Source organism: Megalobrama amblycephala, linkage group LG21 (assembly GCF_018812025.1).
Source record: "Megalobrama amblycephala isolate DHTTF-2021 linkage group LG21, ASM1881202v1, whole genome shotgun sequence".
In the NCBI taxonomy this organism is placed as follows: Eukaryota; Metazoa; Chordata; class Actinopteri; order Cypriniformes; family Xenocyprididae; genus Megalobrama; species Megalobrama amblycephala.
Genome location: NC_063064.1, coordinates 4,666,997 through 4,684,105, shown reverse-complemented (window position 1 = coordinate 4,684,105; position 17,109 = coordinate 4,666,997). Strand labels below are relative to the sequence as shown.

General features: G+C 35.1%; 1 protein-coding gene and 2 long non-coding RNA genes across 4 annotated transcripts; 2 read left to right on the top strand and 1 right to left on the bottom strand.

Moving 5' to 3' along the window:
• Positions 1–239: 239 nt before the first annotated feature.
• On the bottom strand, positions 240–3,682 carry LOC125256701. Its single transcript, XR_007182165.1, has 3 exons — positions 2,552–3,682; positions 2,142–2,216; positions 240–1,998 (listed from the first exon to the last, which is right to left on the bottom strand). It is a non-coding gene; the product is annotated as an uncharacterized LOC125256701 (long non-coding RNA).
• A 2,009-nt stretch (positions 3,683–5,691) lies between these two features.
• LOC125256917 lies at positions 5,692–9,108 on the top strand. 2 transcript variants are annotated; one of them, XR_007182214.1, is made up of 3 exons: positions 5,692–6,040; positions 7,066–7,239; positions 8,935–9,108. It is a non-coding gene; the product is annotated as an uncharacterized LOC125256917 (long non-coding RNA). The 2 variants fall into 2 exon arrangements; XR_007182213.1 differs by lacking the exon at positions 8,935–9,108 and adding an exon at positions 7,331–7,646.
• Positions 9,109–11,979: 2,871 nt separating this feature from the next.
• On the top strand, positions 11,980–16,791 carry LOC125256686 (nicotinamide/nicotinic acid mononucleotide adenylyltransferase 1-like). Its single transcript, XM_048172876.1, has 5 exons — positions 11,980–12,485; positions 12,981–13,164; positions 13,345–13,481; positions 13,908–14,301; positions 16,402–16,791. The coding sequence occupies exons 1-5, from the start codon at positions 12,143–12,145 to the stop codon at positions 16,676–16,678; spliced, it is 1,335 nt and encodes a 444-aa protein (XP_048028833.1). The 5' UTR covers positions 11,980–12,142; the 3' UTR covers positions 16,679–16,791.
• Positions 16,792–17,109: the final 318 nt, after the last annotated feature.

The following is a 17,109-nucleotide window of genomic DNA, read 5'->3' as shown; positions in this document are numbered from 1 at the left end:
GCCGTGACGTTTCTTGTGAGAGACGTGCGCGGCTGCGCGCTCCAGTAACTTTCCACACTCCACAGGCGCTGCATGCGATGTTTTTGTCAGCAGACAGGAATAACAACTGCAGATTATGTTACCTGCGGTGAGTCCGACATAATGAATCCAAAAAACACGACACAGCGAATGCCGATGGTAAACACTCGTGTTCCGATACTCGTGCACGAGTTTTGGGAGGCGTTCCTTTGAAATGAGCTGTGAAGGAGGGGGGCGTTCTTACGCATGCGCTCATTTCAAAAACTCAGTAACAGTCTTTGGATTCTCAGTCAACGAAAAAATCCTCTCTATCACCTTTAAATACTGCTCTAAACAAACAGCAAGACAGACAAAGTTCTTAATAATATAAATATATTACCCTTGCATGAGACGTAATGAGTGACAGCATGAAAGAAGACCAAAGTGGTGCTGCTGGCATGCAGGTCCTTCAACCCCATCACAAACAAGCGTATGTTTGAACTGGCTGGTAAATTTTAAATGAAAAAATTATATATTTATATATAAATATAAAAAAAAAAAAAACAATGTTTTTGTTACCAGTCTTTTTTTTTTTTTTTTTTTTTTGATAATTATACATATTTAACACATATAACTTCATATTTTTGTATTTCTTTGTTGAATCAGGAAGATACATAGTGGTGAAAGGAATAATCTCTCCAGTTGGAGATAGTTAGAAAAAAGAAAGGTCTGATTGAAGATTGTCATTGGTTTGAGATGGCTAGACTGACCACAGAAAACTCTGAGTGGATCACTGTGGATGACTGGGAGAGTCAGCAGCCGGAGTGGGTGGAGACAGCCAAAGTACTACGATGGGAACATCTTAAGATCATGTGCTTTTAGAGAACATTTGATTTTTGGTTGAAGTAAAAGATAAATCTGACACAACCTTTTTGCTTCGCTTAAAGGAATAATCTCTCCAGTTGGAGATAGCTGTAAAAAGAAAGGTCTGATTGAAGATTGTCATCGGCTGGGGATGGCTAGACAGGCCACAGAGAACTCTGAGTGGATCACTGTGGATGACTGGGAGAGTCAGCAGCCAGGTGTGGGTGGAGACGGCCAAAGTACTATGGTGGGAACATCTTAAGATCATGTGCTTTTAGAGAACATTTGATTTTTGGTTGAAGTAAAAGATAAATCTGAAAACCTTTTTGTTTTGCACCTATTGTAGTGCTTTTTACCATTGCATTAGTAATGATGATGAGTATGAGCGGGACTGAATAATAACACATGTACATTCCAAAATAGTTTGAAGCTCATGTGTGTAAAAACTACAATGATAAATGTATGATGTACAAAAAATTATCAGTAAATTCTATTCAAAATAATTAAAATATAAGGTGACTGAAAAGAAAGAGACAAGATGAACATGTGTTTGGACAGCATATCTGCACTTGATGATGAGCAGTCCCATCCTCCTAGTCTCGCATAGCCAGACTGTCAAACTGACGGCAGAATGTCTGGACTCTATCGCAGCTTTCATTGGTCAAGGACCGCCCAAGAGGACATTTGACTGACATGTGACGCAACCAATCACAAGTACGTTTTGTTGATGTCTCTACAATAACAGGCCGGCATGCATCTACTAAATTATTCATTCAAGAATGTTGTGCAAGTTTACAGCAACAGTGGAACCATGACCTTCACATACTTTTGAAAATCCAGCATTAAGTTGATCCTAGTAAACACGACAGCTTTCTTCTTCCACGAGGGGTTTGGTGTCATGGCATTAGTTTCCAGGCGGACCATTAAAGAACATGACACACACGTCTTCTGGACATCCTGTAAATTTCAACCAACCAGATGACGAATTCGAAACTCCTGAAGTGTTTTCAGTTAAGTGTGCCATATGCATCAGATGTTCAGCCAACAGTCTGTGGGCGTGACGGCTGAGACTACATCCTCCTCATCAGAGTGACTGTCTTCCTCAGTGTCAACTATAACCTGACAACACAGCAAGCCCTTTGCAAAGGGGAAGAAAAGACAGAAGAGAGTGTAATGAGATAAGAAAAGAGTAATGGAAGGGAGGCAAAATGAGAGAATTAAATATTAGATTTTACTATTATATATAGGGGGGCATATTTCTCAATAATAGTATAACATACCTTTGGTTTTGTAGGAGTTGCCATTTTGTGTGTCTCTCCACTGACGCTCTGCCTTTCTTATTTCCACAAGGCTCTCTGTATTACAATAAAGCAAAAGTGATTATGCAAGTGTTGAGCAGAATCTCCTTGATATTCTCTTAACTCTGAGGAAAATAATGAATCAAAAGTAAGATTTCCTAATAATAGCGGAGCCAATATAACTGTTATTCGGTAATTCTAAGTTAGCTAGCAATAAATTTGCAATTTTGCTAGCTAAATTCGTTAGCCAACGGAATTCAAAATCTAATCTATCACGAAATCACTCAACGAATCTACAAATGTGTTGACTGACTTGTTAAGTAATAATATGCAGGTTATTATCGATCATAAAAATGATAGCGCTAAATATTTATTGATTCACTTAACGTTACCGTTTGCGTATTCAAATAAAGCTCTCATTTTGGTGCCTTATTTACTCCAACCGCTTCGTATTCCAGCAGGTCATTCCTCTTTGTGTCTCAACATTTCTGTCCTTAACATATTTATCCATTTTATGAACACAATGGTGGCAGCTTTCTTGTCTTAAATCTTTGAACAGTTTAATTAGAATAGATTTGCCTCAGAGCCGCTTGATTTGCCTCAGCAACGGACAGCAAAATAAGCCAATCAGATTCGTCAAATCAAAATTCAAAATTTTCTCCACTCACGTAATTTCTTTCGTTTGGCGCGCACACACTCCTGGAGGAAGGCAAGAAAAGAAGGATAATGTAAGAAGATAGCCTACTTGTGAGATGACAACGAACTTTTATCCTGGACGACAAAATATAATATGGAGAAACTTGGTAATATCTTTTAGTGCTCCATCCAGTGCTCGAGAGTGATTCACTTGCATTTAACACTAAAAAATATGTTCGAATGTATAAATGTAGATTATTAGGGAAACAATCCACGGTTTTAGGAAATTTAAGAACATAAAAATGATTAAAATAAATAAATAAAAATGAATAAAAATGATTAATTCTTAAATGGTAACTTCTTAATTGTCATTTTAAAATGTCTTAAATTTTGGGGATGAAAAAAGAAGAATCGCGATACGGCACAACAAAATAAGACTGTTTCAAAGGTGTTTATAATGTAATATCGGGCCAGTGGTTCAAATTTTTACTTGCCCCAAGAAAATGGGCCTGTAAAATAAGCCTATTGTTGTTTTCGATACATGCAACCTTAAATAGGGCTCTCAAGTGTCACGCACAGGAATGTGCCACCAAAAGCTACTATATTAACTCTATATTTATATAGGCCTAACTATTTTAAATATTGTTAGACAAATAAAGTAATAAAGCAGTAACAAATAATCAAATTATGAGTAATAGCACAAATAAATACAACAGAACAATTGCTTTTCGAGCTTTTCGTGTGTCGGTTTAAACAGGAGATTTTCAGGTACAGAAATTGTAATCTAATGTAGCCTAACTATTTAACTATAGATTAAACTTTATTAAAGTTAATCAGTCAAGAGCAGTTACAGATGCATAAATACATGTTTTGAAATGTTGAAAATATAAAACGTTAAATACTGTTATTTTTAATTATTTTAAAAATGAAAAGACACTTTAAACGTGAAATTAAACCCGCCAGTAGGTGGCAGCGAATCACTATTAATGAGTGAGTCATTGAGATTCAACCGATTCATTCAAACGGCTGATTCATTCAGGAAGTGTTGCTCAGAGACGCAAAACAATTCGGAACTATTTTCGTTGGCGAAATAGAGTGAAACAGGCGATTTGGTGTCTAAAATGTAAGTCACTTGAAATTAAGTTCTTGTTCATTAAACTGTACGCTGTATAAAATCAATATCACATTTGTAATCATGCTAATATTTATGCAATGATGTACTATTACCTCTGTGGGAAAAAATACAAGCTAAAACACATTAAAACCATGCCAGTGGGGATGTTCTGAATATCTAAAGAATATAAAGTGAATTAACTAGTCTGGGTGTCATTGGGCTATAGGTATTGACACAGATTTCACAAATCAATTTAGTCCACATACACACTGAAAAGTTTCAGGAGTGACAACCAGGGAGTGAGTCCCCTAAATTATTCACTGGGCCTCATTCATGAAACATGAGCCGAAATTTGTGTAAATTGTTTGTGTAGGGACAGAAAAGTGGACATTTCTGTAAATGACCCAGCCGACTCACCTATGTTCCTCCACAGTTTTCTGCATCCCTCCACCACCCTGTTTCCTCACACTCATCTGGTTACTACCAGAGATACGGGGAGTACCCTGGGTTTGGGCCCGTTCTGGGGTGCGTTTCCCGAAAGCATCGTTGGTAAAGTTAAACCATGGTCGTAACTCCCATAGTTCGCTTCGGGAAACACGTCCCTGAGCGTGAAATATTACAGGTCCTGAAATATCACAGGTCCTATAAATAATAGGGATCCTGTTTTTTTTGTTCCAGGTTAATGATGACATGATGAGGTCCCCACTGTACAAATGAGCACTGGTTACTCTTGGACAAACCTTTGCTGAAAGCGTGGGATTGACAGTTTTAAGATGGTTTGCAAACACTTTTTCAAATGTTGATTCTTATTGTACCACATGATTGCCACTTGCCACCCACCAAATATCTGTTGAAAAACTTTTTAAAACAGGGAAATGTGAGTTTCATGTTTATTGCCACAACTGCTGTTGTGCTTTGGAAAATAATTTGTGCAAGTCAAGTCTTCTTCATTTATATAACGCTGTTTACAATACAGATTGTTTCAAAGCAGCTTCACAGTGATGATAGGAAAATGAATGGGCAGAGATTGTTTTGGTTTTACAGCAGCTCTAGGAAAAAAGTTAATATCGAGCTAAAGTAAGTTTTTCATTGAATCACTTACTTTTGCTGTAAAAAACGTTAATTATTAACTTAAAGGCCGCTTAAATGACACCTTTTTAACTGAGAACAGAAGACTTAATACATTCTTGCTGTTTATTTACGTGTTTAGTTTATAGGTATGCACAATTTTAATGTGTATGTGCGCAGATGCTTAATCTTTCTTTACAAAGTGACATCGCCAAATTACTTGTCTATATATATATATATATATATATATATATATATATATATAGACAAGTAATTTGGCGATGGCACTTTGTATATATATATATTTCTTTTAAAAAGTCATCTGATTTTATCATTCATCTCATTTTCTGTGTTGACTCAGGAAGATACATAGTGGTGAAATGAATAATCTCTCCACTTGAAGATAGCTGTAAAAAGAAAGGTCTGATTGAAGATTGTCATTGGTTTGAGATGGCTAGACTGACCACTGAGAGCTCTGAGTGGATCACTGTGGATGATTGGGAGAGTCAGCAGCCGGAGTGGGTGGAGACAGCCAAAGTACTACGATGGGAACATCTTAAGATCATGTGCTTTTAGAGAACATTTGATTTTTGGTTGAAGTAAAAGATAAATCTGACACAACCTTTTTTATTCACTTAAAGGAACAATCACTCCAGTTGGAGATGGCTATAAAAAGAAAGGTCTGACTGAAGATTGTCATTGGTTTGAGATGGCTAGAATGGCCACAGAGAACTCTGAGTGGATCACTGTGGATGATTGGGAGAGTCAGCAGCCAGTGTGGGTGGAGACAGCCAAAGTACTATGGTGGGAACATCTTAAGATCATGTGCTTTTAGAGAACATTTGATTTTTGGTTGAAGTAAAAGATAAATCTGACACAACCTTTTTTATTCACTTAAAGGAACAATCACTCCAGTTGGAGATGGCTATAAAAAGAAAGGTCTGACTGAAGATTGTCATCGGCTGGGGATGGCTAGAATGGCCACAGAGAACTCTGAGTGGATCACTGTGGATGATTGGGAGAGTCAGCAGCCAGTGTGGGTGGAGACAGCCAAAGTACTATGGTGGGAACATCTTAAGATCATGTGCTTTTAGAGAACATTTGATTTTTGGTTGAAGTAAAAGATAAATCTGACACAACTTTTCTTTTTTGCACCTATTGTAGTGCTTTTTTGTACTTGTCAGTGCAGTGGTGTTCATTTTAGAATGTCACCTGACAACAAGCTAAATTAATGGCTGATGTGCCCTCAGGACAGTAAAGAAATGGCACAGCGGGTTATATTTATGAGTGTTTACACGATTCAACATAATCTGCATTTCTCTGCACTGTCTGACAGCATTCCTCTCCAAGTGGAACACTGTACAAATATAAAGGTGTAATAATTGAGAATTGAAGTTACTAATGAAGAGAAGCAGTCAAATGCTTGTTGTTTCATACTGGATTTTAGTTTTGCAGTGGACACTGATTTTGACAGCAATAAATTGTCCTAACTGATTGCAGTTTTTCCTGTTAGAGTATCTGAGTATCCTGTAAGGTCAGTATTCCTGACCTTCTGAGACTCATATCTTCCATTAAGGGAATGAATCCACATTCTTGCCTTCAAGCTGTTGACTGGAGCTAATTGTGAGTTGATAATGATAGCATAAGCATTCACAACAGCAAACAAACCACAGTCATATCCATTGCCTTGTTGTGGAGTATTCACCACATCTGAATTTTTCCAGTCAGAACCCTGAAGGTCTTCTGTTGCTGATGTGTACATGCAAGCTACGGCTTTCATTAGTACTGGAACAGCATGTTTCAAATTTGTAAGACTGTGGATTGAATTGAAAACTGAGATCTCTCACTTTCTGAAATTTGCTGTGGTAAGAACCCAGTGACCACTGCCTGAAATATCTGTGTTGAAGGGAATTACATCTAGATCATAATTTAGAATCCTGTTTGCAGCAAAAAAAAATTATAACTGGACTAAAGTCTCCTAGGGCAGCTAGTTGGTAAAGGTATGTTGGTGCACATAGAATTGAGCATTGATGTTTTTTGTTGGTGAATGAAGATATTAATAGCTTGCTCATTTGTTTTTCCTTTAAGCCAGGTGTTTGAAGAAAGACAGCAGTTTCTTCGAGAGACCTTTATCCAGTCATGAATGATGCCATTGATGCACATCCAAGGAGCCAATGAAGCCCCTGTACTGTTTAGTGTGGCTACTCTGGAAAAGTGTGGTGAAACTACAGGCAGACTGCCGCCATTTGAAAACCCAGACTGGTGAGTGTTGTTCTCTTTTTAGGACCTGGCACCTTAGACAGCTTAGCTATATAATAACACTCATTCTGCTCTGCATTTCTCTTATTTTCAGCATCCAAAGAAATTGATGGCATGCCATCCACCAAATAATCTGATTCATATGAATACTCAAACTGGTTGAAAACTTAAAAAAGTATATTTTCCATCAGACTGTGAAGGCTCCTCATACAGTGTAGTATTCTGTGCAAATATGTGGTAGCATTTTCTACTGATGGGACAAGAGCATAATGCACCATTGGCAGTATTTTGAACTACATTTACTGATTCATTTGAAGCATTTTTCATGACCATCACTTTAAATAATGGATTTAGACTTACAAGATCCTTTCAATGACTGTCTTGGCCAAATCTGAGTTGACAGAAGTATAGCTCCTTCAACCATTATGCAAAGAAAATATATTTCCTAATATATGAATGATCAATGTATTAAATTATTTAGTTGTAGATTAGAAAATATACAGAATAATATATTGTGTAAATATGTTACAATATATTGCTGGTTCATATATTGAAAAATGTGACAGTATATTTACTTATATATCATAATATAAGTAATTTTATATTCATTAATACACTTCATAACATAAACATATAGATGTACATGTGATAAGATACTGCATGGCACAGCATGTGTATAAAAGTCACTGTTTGGATTTTAATAGGCAAATACTTAAGAATCTATGGATGTATCATTATTACAGTGATTATTATGTTTCTAGCATGTTATATGTTTGGCAACAGTTCTTTTAACCCTTAAAGATTGTGTGTAGCTTTTCATTTCTTAAACAGCCATGTAGGACGACACATCATGGCCATATTCCAGGATGACAATGTCAAGATTCACCAGGGTTAAAATGTGGAAGAATGGTTCAGAGAGCATGAAGAATCATTTTCACACATGAAAATCCAGACCTTAATTCGATTGAAAGTCTTTGGGATGTGCTGGAGGAGACTTTACAGAGTGCTCACCTCTTGCATTGCCAAGTACAAGATCTTGACAAAAAATTATGCACCTAACATGCTAGAAACATATCACTGTAATAATGATCAGTTCATAGATTCTTAAGTATTTGCCTATTAAAATCTTAACCGCAACTTTTTTTTTTGGCCGGACAGTGTATATAGCTAGTTAACATTAGCACAAGCACACCTTTGTAGACATGGATCAGTTTGTTTTTGATTATTTCTCTATTCTCCAGTGCCATGAGATATTCTCATTTGGTTCAGGAAAGAATTCTCAGCTGAGGGAAGATATACAGATTTTCTTCAAAGTTTATTGTTCAGGGATGAACTTATATAGCCTACACCTTCAGTTTCTTAATACAGAATACACAAACTTGTATACATTGTCAAGGGGTGGTGTATAAATTGTCCAATATGAATATACATTAAATCATATAAGAATATCAGACAAACTGAATAATAAGCCCATACATGTAAAGAACATATGTGTCCAGATCTTGTCTGGAACAAGACCAAATGCTATCACCCTCTCCGTCTTTTCCTTGCTCTCCAAGGTTATTGGGTTCATGCAGAGAGAGAGAGAGAGAGAGAGAGAGAGAGAGAGAGCGTTCATAGCGAGAGTTAAAAGTCAAGCGGAGAGCCTGTTTTTTTCTTCTTCAGTTTGTGATTAGTATCTTTCTTTCATTCATTTAGGAGGAGTCTGAAGAGTCAGATGTTGCAGTGGCTCTCCTTAAAGACATCAGTGACAGTAACACAAGTCCAGTTCATGACTAGCCTCTGAAATTACTCGAGCTGTTTGAGTTAGTTGTATGAGTTGCCACAATTTTTTATAGTTTTGAGTCACATGATTTTGTGTTTTATAATTTTGAAATGTTTGAGTTGTGTAACAAAAATTTTTACTAATAAATATTGAGTTTACTGTACTTAATGTACTTATTTTTTAAGCCAATTTAATCAGATTTTATGTTTTTAAAATTAATTAAAAAATTAAGGCCCATTAAAAAAAATCATTAAAACAAAATTTGCATTTAAATTCAGTTCAAATACATTTCATTTTAAAAATACACTACAGTGTGCTTAATTAAAATACACTTTAATAAATTGTTAAGATACACTTCAAGGCCTGGTTTCACAGACAGGGCTTAGATTAAGCCAGGAGTAGGCCCTAGATAAATTAGGACATTTAAGTAGCTTTTATAAATATGCCTTAGAAAAAAAAGAAAAAAAAAACATTATTGGTGTGCCTCTTGACTCAGGTAATACATCTCAGGTAATACATTTAAAACATGCATTTTAGTATGGGACTATAGGCTTAAGCCTTGACTGTGAAACCAGGCATACATATACTAAACTGCAACTTCATAATTAGAAAAAAATATGTTATTACAAATTTATTTTTTACACTATATAATAGTGAAAATGATTTGAAATCAATTACAAATAATAGCCTATGCGTTTAGGTTTTTGAAAACATTACGGCCCGGTTTCACAGACAGGGCTTAGCATAGCCCAGGATTAAGCCTTTAGGTTAATTAGGGCATTTAAGTAGCTTTTATAAATGATCACTAGAAAAAAAAACATTACTGGTGTGCATCTTGAGACAAAACAATGGCACTGACATTATTTTATATGTCAGTGCAAGTTGCTTTTAGTTAAGACATCTTAAACATGCATTTTTTAAGCCTTGTCTGTGAAACCGGGGGCTACATTTAATTTTTCTCAATATATTCTTTTAAAGTATATTATTTGAGTCATAAGTACAATTTATACAAGTATAAGTGCACTTCTTTTTCACTAGGGTTTCTATGGGAGGACAAAGCTTAATGTAATGTTAAATAAAGAGAGAACCACAAACTGATCGTCTGATACATTTTGAAAAGACAAGAGTGAAGAACAATGTCATTATATACCAAAACACAAAATAGTGCATCTAAATGCATGACAAGTTTAATGCATCCACAATCAAGGCAGATTTTTATAAAGATTACAAGTTAATTAAAGTCCTACCTGGTTTTAACATGAACATGTTATATGTACATAAATACATTGTTATAGGCTATAGATTGTGCTGTCTGTGTCAATGCATGTTTACTCATGTCATAATAGTCCATAAGGTGGGAGTACTGTATTATAGCAAGAGATGTGTAATGGTGATATTCTGCTGTTTTCCGTGATGAGCGAAAATAGTTATGTATGAGTCAATAGTTCTTTTAAAATTATGGCAAATGTTGCTCCAGACATGAGATGTATACACATCCTTACTGATTTTATATTTGTTTGTTTGGGAATAAAGACCAACACAATTTAATCCACTGCATGCACATTTCAACATTATCCTTGAGTCTTCTCATGTCACTCTTACACATGCCCCAGCTACATTTTTAGGATTGGTTGGTAGGATTGGTTGATAAAATGTTTAAGGTGGGGCTTAACAAAGGTGTATTTAGATGCATATTTTAGATATCTATAAAGTTACTTTACAATTAAGAACGCTAAATGCTGATTTCTCCAAAGAAAGATCTTCCTTGTCAAAAATCAGATTAAGATATCCATAACTAAGTTGCAGATATTTTCAAATGAGATTTGACTAGGAAGAATTGCAATTCAAAATATCTCTTATTAAGTTTTACCAAGTCAAAAATCCAATTCAAGTTATCTACAATTGTATAAATTACTTTCAGATATCTCCAAATGTATCTGGGATATCTTTAAAGATAATGAATTAAAGATTAAAGAATTATGACCGGCCATAAGATAAAGATATATGATTGATTTTGTACTAGGCATAATTCTAGTTATAGATATTTTGAATTATAATTTTTTACTAGGTGTTTTTACTTAATTATCTTGTAAAACTGTAAATTGAGATATTGAATTGGAATTATGCCTGGTACAAAATCAATTATATATCTTTAATTACAACTACTAGTCAACTCATTTGCAGATATCAGAAAATATTTTCCATGGAAGAATATGTCTTGTCAAAATAGCATATCTCGAATATATAATATCACTAGTCAAATTAACATTGTTGTCAAAGTTGCAGAATATATATCTGTAATTGGAATTCTGACTACTAAAAACGACTAGTACAGACAAGGTAATTTTTTTTTTTTTTTTGGCAGAATTAGATTCAGGTTTATCAGGTAAAGGCACAAAACCAGACTGTCCAGCAACTGCATCCAAAGCAGATTTTTCAATGCATTTTCAATGCATTAGCCTACTTGTAGCATGCGATTTAGCACGCAAATAACAAAAAGGGTACACAAAGAGAGGCTATTTGCTCATAATAATATCAGCACCAAATTGTTCTGAACATGAACCTTTTCCAAAAAAAATAAATAAAAAAAATAAAGTTTCTAAAGTTTATTCAGAAGCCTTAATATCTGTATCTTTGCTAAATTAATTTAACATGTTTATGATGCCCTTTAATTTAAGTTCATTTTTTGTTTATTTTTATTTCAATTATTGTTGTGTTTCAATCGACCTTATGTAGCCCCGCCCCTTTTCAGCGCTGCGCTCGTTGTCTTTTGACTTCCAGCTTGTATTTCCACAGCGATCTTATGTATATGAATGAACTGCTCATTTTAAAATCCTCCCGTTCTACTGACATTTGTTAAGACACCCGCTTTAAACATTACAATGCTCATGATAACTTTTGTTAACTCTACAACACGTAAATCCACTTCACCAGGTAATTATTCTTCAACAGCGATGCCATAGAATAGAAATATACAGGGCTACCGCGAAAACGGAAGTTCAAAGACAATATTCTAAAGATGGCGGCGCGCATGTTTCTCTGGAAAATAAGGTCTATACTTACAAAATGTAAAAATGTGTGAAATGTGTCAAGAATTCTGTAGTTTTGAAAGTTTAATAAAAAAGCATACCCGAGGAAAAAATGAAGAAAAACACCGTAGAACTACATCAGCTACATTCAACGCGTGACGTCACAATGCACGCGCTACAGTCTGTGCAGCAACTGTTCGAAGTCAGTCAACATCTGTTATTCGTTCCTGCAGGTTCAGCGGAATATCGCTCTGAACAAACAGCGAGACCGACAGAGTTAATGACATTGTATTACCCGTGTTGTGACAGTGCTTCAACTCAGCTAAATATGAAGCACGAAATGGCAGTACAAATGAAGACCAAAGTTGTGCTGCTGGCATGTGGGTCCTTCAACCCCATCACAAACATGCACATGCGTATGTTCGAGCTGGCTCGAGATTATCTTCAAGACACGGGTACATTTTAAATGAAAAATGTATTAATGTGTATATATATATATATATATATATATACACTGCAAAATGTGTTTGTTATATTTTCTTGTCTTGTTTCCAGTCCAAATATCTAAAAATTCTTAAATCAAGAAGCATTTTCTTGACAAGTAAAAAATATTGTCTTGTTTTCAGAAAAAAAAAAAGTCAAAATTAAGTGAGTTTTTCCTCACAACAAGCAAAATAATCTTATTTCAAACTGAAAGTAAGATTATTTTGCTTACCTCTGGCAGATTATTTTGTTTGCTTTAAGGAAATTTTTTTTTTTTTTTTTTTTCTGGAAACAATACAATAATTTTTACTTGTCTAGCTTCTTGATTTGAGAATGTTTATATATTTGGACTGGAAATGATATTAAAGTCATCTGTTTTTGTTAATCATTCATCTCATTTTTAAGATAAACATTATAGGCCTGCATATTAAACACACATAACTTATATCTTTGTTTTTCTGAATCAGGAAGATACATAGTGGTGAAAGGAATAATCTCTCCAGTTGGAGATGGTTATAAAAAGAAAGGTCTGATTGAAAACTGTCATCGGCTGGAGATGGCTAGACTGGCTTCAGAGAGCTCTGAGTGGATCTCTGTGGATGATTGGGAGAGTCAGCAGCCGGTGTGGGTGGAGACAGCCAAAGTACTACGGTGAGAACATTTTAAGATCATGATGTTTTATTTTGCACCTATTGTAGTGCTTTTTACCATTGCATGAGTTATGTTCATATCTTGTGTGGTTAAACGTTATATTTGATGTGCTATTATGTAAAAATGATCAAAATTTTATGCAAAATTGACATTAAATCCGATAATTCTGATCTTTAATAGGCACCATCATGCAGGACTCATTTCCAGCGGTGACAGCTACAATAATGACTTGGACACAGTGAGGTGTGGGAAGAGGAGAAAGATGGAGCAAAACAGAAACATCTGTCAGATTGATTTTTCTTTTAACACGAAAGGAGGTATGAAAAATAATCCACAGCTGTCCTTCATAAGACAAATGTTTCCTACTTCTCAGTGCACTTAAAATGGTGTTTATTTTAGAATGTTATTATGTTAAGATTTTATATTTAAAAATATTAAAATATGAATAAAATGTTAACATTGAAAAATTATAAAATGTACTATGAAATATACACTACTGTTCTAAAGTTTGGGGCCGGTACAGTAAAACAGTAATGTTGTGCAATGATATTGCAATTTAAAATAACTGTTTTCTATTTTAATATATTTTAAAATGTTTTTCCCCCTGTGATGGCAAAGCTCTATTTTCAGCTTTGTTATTATCATTGAAAACAGTTGTGCTGCTCAATATTTTTGTGGAAACCGTGTTACATACAAAAACACTAAAATGATGTGTATTTTTGTCATAAATATTGGTATTTTAGACACACCTCAACTGAAGCTGTTGTGTGGTGCTGATGTGCTGGAGTCATTTGCTGTCCCCAACCTTTGGAAGCCCGAGGACATTGAGGAGATATTGGGGCGGTACGGTGTGGTGTGCATCACAAGATGTGGCAGTGACGCTGAGAAGTTTATCAGTGAGTCTAATGTGCTGTCCAGACACCGTGAGAACATCCACGTGGTTCAAGAATGGGTGACCAATGACATCTCAGCCACCCATGTGCGCTGTGCGATACGCAAAGGACATAGTGTACGCTACCTGCTCCCCGACCCTGTGGTGCGTTATATTCAAGATCACAGTCTGTATAAGGAGAGCGAGCAGAAGAATGCTGATGACATCCTTGCCCCTCTTCAGAGATACACCAGCACCAACTATAGGTATACGCAGAATTGCAGCAATCCATTTGCTTCTTTTTTTCTGAAAAAAAAAGCTCATATTTATTTAGTGCACAATGCACAGTTCTTAATATTATGCCTGGAAAGTTTTTAATACGTTTTTATTAATAAGGATTGTATGATCTTTGTATCAGTCTTTAAATGCAGGATGTTTAAAGTGTAAAGTATACTTGCAATATTTGTAGTATACTTAGCACAAAATAAATGTATTTTAAATTTTAATATATATATATATATATATATATATATATATATAAACAGTACAGTCCAAAAGTTTGGAACCACTAAGATTTTTAATGTTTTTAAAAGAAGTTTCGTCTGCTCACCAAGGCTACATTTATTTAATTAAAAATACAGTAAAAAACAGTAATATTGTGAAATATTATTACAATTTAAAATAACTGTTTTCTATTTGAATATATTTCACAAAGTAATTTATTCCTGTGATGGCAAAGCTGAATTTTCAGCATCATTACTCCAGTCTTCAGTGTCACATGATCCTTCAGAAATCATTCTAATATGCTGATCTGCTGCTCAAGAAACATTTAATGTGTATAATTGTTCAAAATATTTGTGTACAATATTTTTTTTCAGGATTATTTGATGAATAGAAAGTTCAAAAGAACAGTGTTTATCTGAAATCTAATCTTTTGTAACATTATAAATGTCTTTACTGCCACTTTTGATTGATTTAATGCATCTTTGCTGAATAAAAGTATTCATTTCTTTCATTTCTTTTCAAAAAAATAAAAATAAAAATTCTTACTGACCCCAAACTTTTGAACGGTAGTGTATAATGCTACAGAAGCTTTGTATTTCAGATAAATGCTGTTCTTTTGAACTTTCTATTCATCAAGGAATCCTGAAAAAAAAAAAAGTACACAACTGTTTTCAACATTGAAAATAATCATAAATGTTTATTGAGCAGCAAATCAGCATATTAGAATGATTTCTGAAGGATCATGTGACACTGAAGACTGGAGTAACGATGCTGAAAATTCAGCTTTGCATCACAGGAATAAATTACTTTGTCAAATATATTTAAATAGTACACAGTTATTTTAAATTGTAATAATATTTCACAATATTACTGCTTTTTACTGTATTTTTAATTAAATAAATGTAGCCTTGGTGAGCAGACGAAACTTCTTTTAAAAACATTAAAAATCTTAGTGGTTCCAAACTTTTGGACTGTACTGTATATATATACACATACACACACTAGGTTAGCCATAGCATTTCTATTGCAACTGTGGAATGACAACAAGACACATATGCTGCGTCCCAATTCAAATACTATCCATCCTAGTATTCGAAAATAGAATTACTGTGTCCCAAATCGTAATATGTTGAAATGAGTATTCCAAAGATACCCGGGTGGTCTTTTTCCAGTTAGAATCCGAAGTGCAGATCCGTTCACACTCTTAACGGCTAATGTTTCCCACAACCCATTGCGCTGTGGATGAGGATTTGATTAGAACTACATACACGATTGAAAAGTGTTAAAAAACTACAAACATGACGGATGTGCGAGACCGACGGTTAAGCAGAGCGGTTAAGATAAAGGGGGTTGTGATTAATAATCAATACCTAACCTGACGAAAAGATATTTATTAAACGTTATCCACATTATATTTCATCTGCAACACCATTGTGAACTTTTATAACGATTCATTTAGTCATTAACTTTTAAATGCATCATTATGCAAACATGAGGAGAGTTCTCCATATGAAAGATCCATGACTGGCAGATTAACGTGCGACTACAATTCTCTCCGCTGTACATAATTTACATTATATTATAGTTTAAAACAATAATAAGAACTAAAAAAGAAGAGCTGGAATAAGAATAAACAAATTTTTGACATTTAAACGCTGACTTCACAAGACTACATAAAGTCCAAGTGTGTGTATCTGCTACACACTCAAAAGTATGTACTTTTTCTTCATAAAAACAGTACATACTTTTAGGGCATAGAATAAGTAGGTGAATTAGGACCAGGCAAGTGTCACACAAAGTATCACATACAGTTTGACAACTGAACATCTGACATTATATACTGTTTGAATTCTGTTGATCAGATACGAAACAACAGACACCGTGAGAGAGGTATGTCTGGAGATGTACATCAACAGTGACTTCTATTGCGGTGACAGTTGCTGGGTACCAGCTGAGGAAGATGTGCAGCTGGAGGCTGATGACAACAATGTCATCTCAGAAGTGGTTCAGCTGGTGTCTGAAGATCTGACCGACCCAGCAAGGCCTTCAACACAAATGGCAGGGAGCAGCAGTGGGATCGACCAGGGTGGCATGGATGCTTCTCCTGTAACCCCTGAGGAGAACAGGCCAACAGGTTAATGTCAACAAAGCATTTGAGATGCAACATTACAATTAGATGCAAAAAGAAAAATCTTACAAGTCAGACTAATTATTCATGTTTGACCTGTGGTTGGTTTCTAATAGCAAATCATTTGTTTTTCTTCTTTTTTTTCCAGAAAATACCAAAGTGAGGAAGAAGAACATAATTAGTTCATTCTTCCAAAAGCTATTTGGGATCTCAGCAAAGCCTAAGATGGAGCCGTTGTGTGTCCCAGATAAAAGTGCTGTCGAGCCAACATCTCAAACGGATCTTTTTGTTACCGAGCAATCAAGTGTCCGAGTTCCAAGCGTTCCTGTGCCAGAACCTGAATTGGATCTGGCTAATTCAAAGGAAATATGTGTCCCGGAACCTGTATCCTCAGATGTTCAGGAGGTTGATGTCAACATTGCCATCTCAGACTTGAAGAGCC

Excerpts from the sequence above, each read along its gene's own strand:
- LOC125256686 (XM_048172876.1), top strand. The coding sequence starts at position 12,143 with ATGAAGAAAAACACCGTAGAACTACATCAGCTACATTCAACGCGTGAC. Across the intron at positions 12,486-12,980 it reads AGATTATCTTCAAGACACGG|GAAGATACATAGTGGTGAAA; the intron begins GTACATTTTAAA and ends TTTCTGAATCAG. Across the intron at positions 13,165-13,344 it reads GAGACAGCCAAAGTACTACG|GCACCATCATGCAGGACTCA; the intron begins GTGAGAACATTT and ends GATCTTTAATAG.